Below are 14146 nucleotides of genomic sequence, written 5' to 3' on the forward strand. Positions count from 1 at the left end.
ATTAAGCTTCGATCCCTCTCTTTGATCAAGTGACATGCCGCTTGCTCTTGCCTCCCCTGAATCAAACTCAGTTTGTCAAAGGTGTCATATCAAAGTTTCTTTTGCATTTAGTTTCCATAATGTCTCCTTCTCTATATTCCATCCAGCTCTGGTGACGGGGCATGCATAACCTCGACCGTGATTGATATAATCTCAGCCCTCTAATGCATACGTAAGAGTTTAAACTGAGTTATGGTTGGTGGGATTTTGTGTAATTTTTTTTTTTCCTGTGGTAATTTTCAGGTGAAAACTGCCACCCGGAAAATTGCGAAGGCCTTTGAGATTTCAGGGCCGTTTAACACTCAATTTCTAGTGAAAGGCAACGATGTCATGGTAAGTTATTTGTGCTCAACTTTCTATGAAATATAGCTGCGGAGTTTAAAAGTTGAATTGAGGTGTTCAACAGCGGATAGATTTGAATAAAAAGCGATATTTAACTTGATAAAACAAAAAAACAAAAAACGAAGATTCCCATGTACTAAGTTTTTAGGTGACAGAACGTAGCCTGGAATTTACACAGCTAAAGGTCATACTCTCGATGGTTGTCTGCCCACAACACACTCAGTTATTATTAACGGAACTGTTTTTGCAGTCAATCCCAATCACATTATTCATTTACAGGTGATTGAGTGTAACTTGCGTGCCTCACGCTCCTTCCCATTTGTCTCTAAAACCATTGGAGTGGACTTTATTAACGTGGCCACCAGGGTGATGGTGGGAGAGCCAGTCAACGAGGCCCAGCTGCCCACGCTGGAGAACCCCATCATTCCTGTAGAGTATGTTGGCATCAAGGTAAGGGCTTTAGTGTGTGTGTGTGTTCTTTCCCTGGTGATAAAACAAGGAAAGTTGCTTTAAAAATGTACTGTTGATGTAAAGATGGTGTTTTAGCTGCACATACTGTTGTTATATATGTTCCGTACGTCTTTCAAAGTGGTAAAGTGGTAAATCTCACTTTTAATGTGATTAAAAATAAAAAATACTAGTGCGTTAATGCGTAATTGAATATCTTACCAAATGTATTCACAACATAATTCAGTCATTTTACAGTCCTTAGTGACGTATTGACAGTTTGTTCAGCCCCACGTCTGTTCTCTTTCCCTCTCAAATGCATGCACTTGTACACACAGATTAATCCTCCATTTGTCTCTTAAAAAGTTGCTGAAACTGGAATATTGAGGTGTTGTTTTATTGTTTTGAGCTCTTTGTGTCTCAGCAGATTAATTGATTCTAATTAAAAATGATCAAAACTACACTTACTGCGTATCACACTCCACTGTTTATCTCTCTCCCAAAAAAGTATTTCCATTTTAACTTTGTGATTAATGTGTTAACGTTTTTTTTTAAATCAATTGACCCCACTAATTATAATTATAATTGTATTATGTTTATCTTGCATTTATTCTTTTATTTCACATTTAAATATGCGTTGTTAAAAACGTTAGTCTTGAGAAGGGACACAATCACAATTATTTAGTCGAACAACAGCCCTAAAAACATTTAAAATTAACGTTTACTAAAATAATCAAATTAAATGAATGAAATTTGACAGGAAACATTGAAAAAAAAAAAAAAAGAAACAATTGAACTAGAAACCATTGAAGAGAGTTATGGCCGTAGATGTTTACACTGCTTTAATTGTAGATAGTTTTTTGTTTTTTTGGTCCTTTGAGCCTAATCTAGCAAAGCTCTAATAAATTTCACTCATTTTCTGAACATCCTCTGTCTAAGAAGTATCTTGGTTATTAGCTGCACAAAGGCTAATGTAATTAAAGTTAAGCTGCAGCTAATACCTCACTCTTTAATCGAAGATTTGCAGTCTCCGGACACTTTTCTAGCGGTCTCAGAGCATTTAATTCATCATTAAGTGACACAGGCACTGGGGGTACTTGCTGTACACATGTCTCCAGCCTGGTGTTAAATTAGCAAGAGTGTTTGAGAGGCTGTTGTGTATCAGTAAGCATGGAAGCCAGGCTTTGGAATAGGAAGTCTAGGACACTTGCTGCTTCAGCGCTGTCTCTCCTCTCCCAAAGTAATTTCCTACATAATTACGAAAGAGTCGAGGCACAATGGCCGTGATGAGGAGGCAGCCGCGCAGGAATAATCCCTGTCTCCTGCCACTCTCAAAGTTTCAAATACCCGGCTCTGCTGCTGAGGGGAATATTAAACACAGACGTGAATATTGTAGAAGTGTGTGGAGAGGAGGGGCTTCAAAAGGGAAAAAGATTTGGAGAAACAGGACACTGGACCTGTAGCATGAGTGTAAATATATATATCTACACATATCATAACTAGCAACGCACATGGACTCAGATCATATAAAGGAAGCTTCTTCTGAGGCACTGCATGCACGGGGAGTCTTGTTTTTTTTATAAAGAGTACAGTGTTTTTTAAGTTTGTTCATCTCACTATCTGGCACATTGTCTCATTCATATTCTCAAACTCTCTCTACACCTGCCAATCATATTTGCTCGTCTGCCTTCGGACGCATATGAATTTGAATGACATCCCGTTCTTAATTCAAAACAGCTTAAACTCCTCTGGGAAGGCTTTTCAAAAGGTTTAGGATTGTGTTTATAAGAATTTATGGCCATTCTTCCAGAAGCGCATTTGTGAGGTCGTACACTGGGATGAATCAGTTTGAGGTCAGGACTCTGTTCAGGCCAGTCAAGTTCTTCCACACCAAACTCGCTCATCCAGTTCAGAGGTCTGTAGTGATTGACCCTGCAGAAAGTTGCCAACCCCTCAGCATCACCCCTCTATTATTTGACCTGGCCTACCACTTTGTGGCCGAGTTGCTGTTGTTCCCAGTCACTTCCAATTTGTTATAATACCACTGAGGTTCGACTGTGGAATATTTAGTAGTGAGGAAAATTCAGGACGGGACAGAGCAACCCATTCTTTCACAAAGGTTTGTAGTAGCAGTCTGCATGCCTAGGAAGTGATTGGCTACATAATGACCAGTTCCAAGTCGATCAGAAGAAATATGCAAGAAAATATACCTTGACTTTTGCACAGGGCACATGATTCTCCCGGTGCCTTGATTTCAGCAAATATTTGTCTTATATTCCCTCAGAAAATCACACGAAACAAAACATATAACATGACCAGGGGAATTTACAAGCCAACAGACTGCTTCCAGAACCAGCAGGAGAATGTTAATTATGTTTTATTATAAAAATTGCCTCACATAAGCTCCATAGTCTATAATTTTCTTATTGTATTTGATTTAAACAGGACATTTTTGGGAATTATTTAGGGGAATTATTCACAAAGCCCATGCATTTTAGATGTTATGGTAGCATGCAGCTGTGCAGCACATCTGCATAATGCATACAGTACACACACACGGATACACATCATTCTATTTGCTCATGCCACTGTGGGTTTGCTTGGTTGTAAATAATACACTGAAATGTGTGAATATATTACACTCTCTCACACTTGCACTATAATCCCACACAACTCACTCTCCTCATCCCCCTCCCTTGTTTTCTCTCTCTGTCTCTGTCTCCTCTTCCTCTCTCTCTCTGTGTGTGTGTGCTGCCAGTAGCAGAGGCTCCAAAGGGCTTCAGAACTCAGAGAGCCTGGAGAGAGGAGTGTACTGTGTATTCCTGTGCTCAATCTTTCCTCTCTCCAGCTCAGGGAAAAGCTTGCAAAACGTGGATTTTCTCTGCCTAACAAGTCCCCACTGTGTAATTTTCCTTGCTTTTCTAAACTGCACAACAAATGCTGTTTAAATAACAGCGCAGAGACAAGCGTCGGGTTGGGTAAAGCACACCGCGTCTGTACATGGAGCCACTGTGAGGTTGCAGAAAGGTTGGCTTTTGTGATGTGCAGATACACCTTATCATTATGGCTCACATTACAGAGGAACCATGCCTTTAACAAATTCAGTTGCATTTTAAATGTGTGGTCATTAACAGGTGCAGGAGCGGACGGTCCTCGGGTGTATAAGGCTATGAATTAACATTTTAAAAAAGACACAATGTTTGGTATTCACTTAGTGTCACACTGACAAAAGCAGCAAAAGTTAGCCTTAATTCAGAAAGTGTTTAGAAAATCTGCATAGTTTGCAAACTTTTGACCTGATACTGACAGCAGGATGTAGTGGCAATATCAAGGTATATTCCAAGTTCGTACGATATGTTCTACTCCAATACTCCTTTATAAACCAACATGTGTACATATAGGGCGGCACGGTGGTGCAGTAGGTAGTGACTGTCTGTGTGGAGTGTGGTGTGTTCTCCCTGTGTCTGCGTGGGTTTCCTCGGGGTGACTGTCTGTGTGGAGTGTGGTGTTCTCTCTGTGTCCGCGTGGGTTTCCTCCGGGTGACTGTCTGTGAGGAGTGTATTGTGTTCTCCCTGTGTCTGCGTGGGTTTCCTCCGGGTGACTGTCTGTGAGGAGTGTGGTGTGTTCTCCCTGTGTCTGCGTGGGTTACCACCGGGTGACTGTCTGTGAGGAGTGTGGTGTGTTCTCCGTGTCTGCGTGGGTTTCCACCGGGTGACTGTCTGTGAGGAGTGTGGTGTTCTCTCTGTGTCCGCGTGGGTTTCCTCTGGGTGCTCCGGTTTCCTCCCACAGTTGGTAGGTGGATTGGTACCTCAAAAATGTCCGTAGGTCTGAGTGTGTGTGTGTGTGTGTTGCCCTGTGAAGGACTGGCACCCCCTCTGGGGTGTGTTCCCGCCTTGCACCCAATGATTCCAGGTAGGCTCTGGACCCACCGTGAGCCTGAACTGGATAATGAATGAATGTGTACATATAACCGTAGTCTATCTGTTGCTCTGCATACGTTGTTAGCCCCCCACTGAGCCCCGTTTACCAATTACCATGCTCCCTGTAGCACAGAGCAGGTATTATTGATTTTATTTGGGTGGTGATGGTGAATTAGTGTGTGTGTTATACTGGCTAGGGTGGATCCAACACAGCAGTGCTGCTAGAGTTTTCAAAGCCCTCAGATTGATAATAGTCCACCAACCAAAAATACCCAGTCAACAACATCATGTGCCACTGATAAAGGACTAGGGGACGACAAAAACGAACTGTGCAGCAAAAGATCAGCTACTGCTTCTGACTTCTACAATGTGGACCAATGAGGAAGGAGCGTCTAACAGAGTGGAAAGTGTTTAACACTGGGTTTAAAAACTCCAGCGGCACTGCTGTGTCTGATCCACTCGTACCAGCACAACACAGGGTCAGTGTCACTGCAGCGCTGAGAATGATCCACCACCCAAATCATAGCCTCATTGTGGGGGGAACTGACCACTGAAGAACAGGGAGAACGGGAGCAAATAATGCAGAGCAAGAGATGGCACCCATTAGTTCCATGTAGCCTCCAGACAAGAAGCCCTTTACACAGCAAGCTGTGATTCACTGGGTTTTCTAACAACTTCATATAAGCGCCAGCATTACTTTTTGGGAGTCTAATCTTGTGTGGGATCGGACTAGACGGGATAACCTTAGCTCCCTGGGCATAGCCTTGGCGTTCGAGACTTTGACAAGAGCCAAATTGGGATGGTGTTTAGGTTTTGAAGCAGTGACAAAGTGGCTCAGATGCTTACACTTTTACTCATTTTTCCTGCATCCAACATCAACGGCCTGTTTGAGCCATTGTAATGAGATAATAGATGTTATTCAGTTTGCTTGTCAGTGGGTCTAAGTGGCTGATGTAGTTCTGGATCACGAACACCACTCCAACTCACCCTAAAGGCATTGGATGGAGCTCCATCACTCCAGAGAGTGTATACCTCTCTGAAGCATTCCGCTTTTTTGGCAATGCTTTTCTATGTGTAATTGAACGTCTGTGTCAGTAATGGGTTGTTGAATTCACTAATTAGGAGCACACAGATTTTTGGACTTGTATTTAATCTTATCCGGGAATTCCAGTCATTCAGTAAGACTAACACATCTAAGTCTGCCTTAGCTACAGTTGGACAGTGTGCCTCTTACATTGCATATGATGCCCATCAGGGATGTGGACGGCTTGCTTTCAATTGGCAACTGTTGTTATTCACAGATTACTGAAGTCTGATATTAATGAAAGTGGCTGTGTCATAGTTGGACTCCACATGCTGAGATTCCACCTGGAATAAGCAGGTGCCGCTGCTGTGAATGTTTCTGCCATCAGTATGAGTGAAAGACGCGGGGCTCACCAACACGGCTGCATCAGCGTTCTGTAACTCAGCTCCTCGGGGGAGATCCGCTGCCGGCACAGAGTTGTGTTTTCCTTCCCTAACACACCCGACTCAACTCATGAAGGGCTTGATAATTAACCGAGTTCAGTCGGAGCTAATTAGAGCTGGGAGAAGGCTAAACGGAGCAATGTTGTGTTCCTCCTGGACCCGAGTGTGAGAACCCTAAGCTCCATAGTCTGAAAAGACTTGTCTTCCATTTAATTCCACTGTTCTATTGATCTCTGCATTGTTTTAAAAGAACAGTACATAACATTGTTTACCTTAAAATTACAGCTTCAAAATCGTTAACACTTCACCGAACTGTAAAAGGGAGAAAAGTGTAGGGGTGCAGCGATATGGGAATTCTGGGCCCATTCTGATATCCAATATTAGATATATGTCTATTTCAGTACACTACTGTAAAAATGAATTCCACTGGAGGGGTCTTACCTAGTGTTCCTCTTGTAGAAGACGTTGCAGGAGTGTGAACCATCACAAGAGAGGTGTATTTTACTAAGTAAATACAGTGTTCCAGGGCGGCACGGTGGCGCAGCAGGTAGTGTCGCAGTCACACAGCTCCAGGGACCTCTGGGACGATTCCTGCTCCGGGTGACTGTCTGTGAGGAGTGTGGCGTGTTCTCCCTGTGTCTGCATGGGTTTCCTCCGGGTGACTGTCTGTGAGGAGTGTGGTGTGTTTTCTCTGTGTCTGCGTGGGTTTCCTCTGGGTGCTCCGGTTTCCTCCCACAGTCCAAAAACACACCTTGGTAGGTGGATTGGCGACTCAAAAGTGTCCGTAGGTGTGAGTGAATGTGTGTGTGTGTTGCCCTGTGAAGGTCTGCCCCCCCCCCCCCCCTCATTGTGCCCAATGATTCCAGGTAGGCTCTGGACCCTCCACGAGTTATAGATAATGAATGAATGAATACAGTGTTCCCTCGTTTTTCGCAGGTGTTGTGTTCCAGGACCACCCGCAATAAACAAAAATCCACGAAGTAGGGACGCTATATTTATTTAAGTATTTATACACTATTCTAAGGCTTTATAAACCCTCCCCCACACTTTTACGCTACATAAACCTTTCCCATTCCCTTAATAACCATTCGTTTCCGAGAGTAAATATGCATTATTTACTGTAATTCGTAATAGTTTGATTTACAACATTCCTTTATTGTTATAATTCATATTTTTAATATATTTTTATACATTTTGGGATTTTTTTCATGTAAAAATTCATCAAATATATATATTTTTCACCGAAAATATATTTTTTCCACTGAAGCCGCGAAAGGTGAAGCACGAAGTGGCGATGGACGACTGTATAGCAATCGTTGAATTGTGTCTGATCGGTCAGCACGTACCCTCTGTCCCCTGCGCTCTTGCCATAGGCATTCACACATGCATAAATGCGTACACTTGTGCTTGTCACGATGAACTTGCTTTGTTTAAAAGAAATGGCAATTAAAATATGTCTCATTGCGGACAGTTTTGATGTGAAGTCTCGATTACTGACGGCTGGGTTTGTTTTGTTTGCTGTCCCACTGCTTTGGCTGCTGTTGCATTGAAATGCGCAAGTGAGACTGGTGTGTCCAGAGCTGATGAGACTGTCTGAAGGATAAGTTCCCCCCAGTGGTCTGGACGAGACTCCTCAAAGAGCAGGGAGCGGGGGTCTGAGAGCTATGTTCCGGTCCGTATCCCCTCTCCTCCGACCTGCGACAGCTAACTGAAGCTGGCTTCCTCTAATTGAAGGATAAGGACGAGTCTCCTCTCAGCCCAGTCAGCCCCGGCCCACTGCAACAAAAACCTCTCCAACACAATTAAGTCAAACTGCTGCCCTGTTTGCCCTGCTACGCTCTGCCAGCCTACGTTACTGATACCAGACTGTCATCAACACTGAATACAAAACAGCCACATAAGGACCTACCCCCGTAGTGTTCATTTTTAGATTTCTGCTATTTTTGCCAGAGAAGGAAAAGGAAAATACTTGAAGGACATCCTTATTATTGAACAAGCCTCGATTTAGGGCTTGAGTTATCTGGCTAACTTAGTAATCCTGTTTTGTGGTATACCACTTGAAGTCAAGGCTTATAGTTCAAATTTTTGGGGAAGTCAATTGCTACATTCATAGGGTGACCAGATTTGAGATGGTGAAAAAGAGGACACGTCTCCGGGGTGGTGGACGACTACTGACGTGCAGACTGACCAATTAAATGTTTACAGAGAAGGTTGTCGACCAATAACGATAGCTCTACAGTCAGACCGTCCAATCAGAAGATTTTAGGCTACTTCACCACGCCCCCTTCTCACTCAATCGAACCAATCGGAGTAGGGGAGGGCGGGGCTAGTTTGTGAACGAAACTTCTCCAAGTTCTATGTAAGCTCTAGAAAAACAAAATTCCGGACGTTTGTGAAATTCCGCCCGGACGTTTTTTAAGTCTAAAAAAGAGGACATGTCCGGGTAAAAGAGGACGTCTGGTCACCCTATACATTCACCTGTATCCGTCTGTAATGTGAACTAATCTGTCCCTGAAGGTGCACACACGTGCACATTTATACGTTTATGCATGTCCCTTTCATTGTGAGATAACTCATTGTATTAAAACTGGTTTAAGAGACTATTACTAATACAGCCTCTGTACTAACCTTTCATGTTGTACTATACACTTCACAGGTTCTAAAACTGAAATGTTCACACCCAGACAGGGCACTAGTTTGTCTAGAAGATGTGAAGTGCCCTGTGGACAATTTGGGACTCGCCTGGGCATGTCTTCCATTGTTGTTTTGCTGTGCTGCAGGTGCTGGCTGAGGACCACAGCAAAGAGGCGCATGAAATCCGATCTAGCCTTTCACATTCGTGTCACATGCCCACAGATCAGATGTGTAACAGATCTAGGACAAGACGTGAAAGTGACTCAAATCTGATTTGACAGAGTTGGGTTTGATACATCCACACAGCCCTGAAAAGATCAGACGTGGGTCACTTCGGCCTGGTCACGTGAACTTATTTTAAGTCTAATTGCTGCTGATTTGCTGCTTGAAAATCAATGAACTTTGTCATCTACATTACTTCAGGCAGAGTAGTGATTTTTAGCATTTTAGCAGCAACAGCATCTCGTCTTCCTGGAAAGCAGTAAAGGCGGGACTTTACTGGTTACGAAGAGTGCACACTGCTGTGTTGATGTGCAGAGGCAAAGCTGTTCCTCCAAAGAGAATGAAATCCTGTCAGAACTATTGTTTTGGGTTTTGAGGTTACCACATAAGCTGGCAATAAGATGTTCACATTTTCCACCTGTAGGTGGCAGTGGCAGTAAAGATTTCTGTGCTTTATTTTAAGAGCTCATTTTGATCATTTTATATTTCAGATTTCAGGTTTATAATAACATTATTATCTAGATATTTCTCTATGTAATGTCCAGCACAGTCCAAATCTATATGAAATATCACACTGTGAAATATCACTGTGTGGTTGTGTGTGTCAGTACAGCAGTTCCCAAAGACCTTGTATGCTCGATATGTGGCATTAATATTGAATATGGAGAAAACAAGAAAAAAAAAAAAATTAAACTATATCATATTTGTATATATCTTGCTTGCCCCCCTCCAACCCAGGCGCCGATGTTTTCCTGGCCACGTCTGAGGGATGCTGACCCTGTCCTGCGCTGTGAGATGGCCTCTACTGGAGAGGTCTGGAGACACTTTCCTCCTAATCGGATTTCTTTTATCTTGAATCTGGTGTTCAGTGTTCTGTAGCGAACTATAGGGCTGTGTCGTTACGCAGTAAAGGGAAGGGTAATGGGCCATGCTCATAGTTTCATCATCTCTCCCAAGAGACTGAGCTGCTTCTTGCCAGAGTCTGTGGAGTGCTTCTTTAGCTCACGCCAGCTTCTGTCCAGTCCACTCAAAGATACAGACTCTCCCCTTCTCTTCTAATCTTTTTCTCCTGTGCTTTACCCTTCTACATTATACACTTCCCATATTTCCTCCTCTCATCTCTTCTTCCACCTCGTAGCAATAAACAGATAAATGACCAACAGCTGAAAGGAATGACTGTAATAATATTTACACTTACAATGTTAGTATTATTATATATTTACTGCATAAAGAAATGTGTTATAAGCACTGTTTATGTAATGTGTAATAACAATAAAGCTGTATAGGTCAGAAAAGCATGTGGAGACATTCCTGTGATTGATTCCATGCGAGACTTGTGGGTCTCAGGAATGCCTCCACACATGAAGAAGAGGTCTTTTACCATAATTGTACTTCTATTTCAGCCTCTTGTTAAACACTTAATTATATCTCTTGTGCTGCAGGTGGCTTGCTTTGGACCAAACATCTACTCAGCCTTTCTGAAGGCCATGCTCTCCACAGGATTCAAACTCCCACAGAAGGGAATTCTCATAGGCATTCAGGTGAGAGTGTGATGAGGACACAGCCGAATGAAGAAGTTCAAGCAGGTTCCAAGTTATGAGTCATGCTAGTGCTTTAATCAGGGTTTGCAGGATTCTTGGTCCTAATCTGAATATAACCTGACACCACTGCGCTCAAACCTGGGATGGTCAGGTACCACCTTAACTTAACCTTACCATGGCAAATAATATTAAGCTTTTTAGGGACATTCAACAGACTGTGCAATAGTTTACTATTTTAATATTATTATAAGTTTAAATTATTCCTCTATCCATGCATTAGCAGAATATCCAATTAGTTTTTGATCTAAAAATGCATCGTTATTCATTTTGGCTTCACATATGGTGTGGTCTTTGCATTCAAAACACTGTGAGGAGTGTGGTGTGTTCTCCCTGTGTCTGCGTGGGTTTCCTCCGGGTGACTGTCTGTGAGGAGTGTGGTGTGTCCTCCCTGTGTCTGCGTGGGTTTCCTCCGGGTGACTGTCTGTGAGGAGTGTGGTGTGTTCTCTCTGTGTCTGCGTGGGTTTCCTCCAGGTGACTGTCTGTGAGGAGTGTGGTGGGTTTCCTCCCACAGTTCAAAAACACACGTTGGTAAGTGGATTGGCGACTCAAAGGTGTCCGTAGGTGTTAGTGTGCGAGTTTGTGTGTTTCCCTGTGAAGGACTGGCGCCCCCTCCAGGGTGTATTCCCGCCTTGCGCCCAATGATTCCAGGTAGGCTCTGGACCCACCGCGACCCTGAACTTGATAAGCACTTACAGATGAATGAATGAATGTTTGCGATTTTAATCAAAAAACACTTTTTATAAAGTTCTGAGGACATTTCTAGGTCTCCAGTCAATTTGCGTGCTGAAAAATCATTGGGTGTTTATACACATCCATAACTCTGTAAATGTGAAAACAAAGAAAGCGGCTTTCTCCTTCACTGCGCTCTGCTGAAGTTATGAAACGGTATCTGGAGGCTTTTGGACTGCAGAAAGAAGTCAGAACTTGGAAAAGCATGTAAAGAGATGAAAATGTTGCTCTGTCCCTAGTCCATAGTTGTGTAATACTGACTTATTTGGCTGTAGTTATCCCTTAAGGTGGAATTGACTCCAAATTGGAGAGAGAGCGCTAACTGCATGAAAGTAAACACAAACCAAAAGTACTAAAAAACTAAACTACTCGAGTTACCAGTGAGCTTCTGTGGTAATTCCAACAAACCATTTCATCTTAAAAGACATGTTTACATACATCTGAATGTAAACAAAGAGAGAACAGCATTTCCCCTGCATAATCGACGTTGCCTTTAATGAAATTATAGGAGAAGTATAATGAAAGATAAAATGAAGCGGAGGCTAGAATCATTTGGGAAAGAAGATGTAAGAATGTGGTTTCGATCTGAGACATCTCATCTCATGAAGATATTTTAGAAATGATGAAATTTTGATGTGAACAGCTGGTTTATTTAAATTTCTGACCCATCCATTGATCTCTCTATCAACTCAAGTTTTATGGACAGAAATGACTATGTGAAGTTAATGCTAATCATGTTAAGTATCTCTCTCTCTCCATAAAGGTCTTTATTTCTCTCGCTCTCTCATTCTGGTGGGTGCGCTCTCAGTCTCACTTTACATCTGCATCTTTGAATAAGTCCTTTGAAGCGCAGATGAGGGCTGACAGTAGTTATTCCTCATCACTGCATGGTAGCACTGTGTGTCATAATCGTTCAATACAGGCATGATGGAAGGCTTTCATGTCATTCGGAAGCGCAGCATACCCAGAAGGCACATTGCTGGACTGTCTGGTACTGAGCCAGTGCTGTCATGCCCCATTCATGCCCACTCAAATAGAGGAGGGCAATGGAAGCAATCTCTTCAGCAGTGCTCCTTTGTTGTATTATGTCTTCTTGTCTTTTGAGATAGTGAGAGAGAATGAATTATTTAGGAGTCATATAGAGAGTTCAAAGTATTTGACTGCATAATAGCTTAATTTTTCCTTTTTATTAATACATCAAGCATGTCTAAAGTATTAACCTCACATGCTCACCGATTTATAAAATGATTTACTGCGTGGCCAATTTGCTTCTCAGTCATGTGTCAGTTATGGCATCGAGGCGGACAACAGATTTGGCCAATTTCATTCCAACCTGCTTTGGGCTTTGGACTACACAGGGAGAAAGAGCTGATAGGATTAGAGAGATCTGAAGGAGGTCTTTCGGGGTGGACCACAGCACTTAAAGTTCTCAGAAATAAAACAAGTGGTAGCCAAAATAGATATTAGATAGAACAGTGGAAATACAAAGGTGTTCAAGGTTATTCAGATTGGTTTGAAGGAGAAGGGTGGAAAGTAATTTTAAATTACGAACCCCATTTACAAACTGGTTGGACATGTTGTAAAATGCTATTAAAACAAGAATCTGTGATTTGTTAAAGGCTAAGCACCAGCGATATGAAAGTGTCAAACAAACAAATACAGTGGAATTTGAGTTCCTAACTTGTGTTTTTTGATAGTCAGAAAACATGTTATTTCTTACTAATTCAAGGAATAAGGTTTAGAAGACCGTTGGTCTCCCCCCCCCACCGGTGTTCGGAAACTCTAATAGGCGTCTTGCCTGTGACGTAGATGGTGGACAACAACGCTAGAAGTTGCACTTAATTTAACGCAAAATGATGAAAAGGTGTGTTGTTTTTGGCTGCAATCATTCAATGTACAGTGGGACATCTGTGAACAAATGGCCCAAAGATCCCAAAATATCCAGAAAATGGACTAAATTTGTCAACTTTAAACGGGCACTTTGGAAAGGACCATCCGCTCACTCTGTTATCTGTAGCTCATTTCACTGGCGCTTTTCCAACAATATGGGCATGTAAGGACACCAACGAAAGGTGTTCAAGAGCCTCTGTAACATGGAGGTAAACAGGGTAAGGACACTCACTTCGCCTGTTTTAGTTGGTGTTAGTTAACGTTAGCCTGACTCGCTAAACTCGGTGGCTCAGATTATACTCGGCTACGTAGCTGCATTACGGAGGTTTATAGTGTCCGATGAATTCGAGTTCGACTTCGATCACATTTACAAGAATAACGGTACCTCTACATTTGAGTTTAGCTTATTGCTAGGCTATTGTCATGAATAATGTTGGTTATTTAGCTAGATACTGTCATAACAGTCAGTCATAACGGTGTTTTACCGTGGCGTTGTTCAGCTGTTGTCCACCAGTGACGTCACGGTTGCGTTCAAGAATTTCTGTAGCGAGCTCGGGTTTTTCCGTCAATTTAATAAAATTGTCAGTTTTAAAGCAAATTAAGCTGCTATTTTCATTTTAATTCATACTTATATCTGTCAGTAACTAAAATAATGTGAAATATTCATGAAGGTCCATTTGTCCATAAAGGCTGCTTAGCCTTTAATTGTCTTGAAGCTGCATTTATCTGACAATGTGTACCCTGACCAAATTGATAGTAAATTGGTTGATTGTATATTTAAAAGATAAGTTGATGGAATTCAGTGGTACACTGTAACTATGGAGTGTGTTGTCAGCATCAAATTCTACTTTTACC

At 42.3% G+C, this 14146-nt stretch overlaps 1 protein-coding gene across 1 annotated transcript in view; it reads left to right on the forward strand.

Moving 5' to 3' along the window:
* The window catches only part of cps1 (carbamoyl-phosphate synthase 1, mitochondrial), a 72031-nt gene that overhangs the window by 46636 nt on the left and 11249 nt on the right, over positions 1 to 14146 (forward strand). The window contains exons 31-34 of the mRNA XM_066686435.1: positions 283 to 372; positions 661 to 831; positions 9810 to 9884; positions 10514 to 10612. Of these exons, the coding sequence (XP_066542532.1) occupies positions 283 to 372; positions 661 to 831; positions 9810 to 9884; positions 10514 to 10612 (435 nt within the window). The remainder of the gene's footprint in view (positions 1 to 282; positions 373 to 660; positions 832 to 9809; positions 9885 to 10513; positions 10613 to 14146) is intronic.

The sequence above is a fragment of the Hoplias malabaricus genome, chromosome 12 (genome assembly GCF_029633855.1).
Source record: "Hoplias malabaricus isolate fHopMal1 chromosome 12, fHopMal1.hap1, whole genome shotgun sequence".
NCBI lineage: Eukaryota > Metazoa > Chordata > Actinopteri > Characiformes > Erythrinidae > Hoplias > Hoplias malabaricus.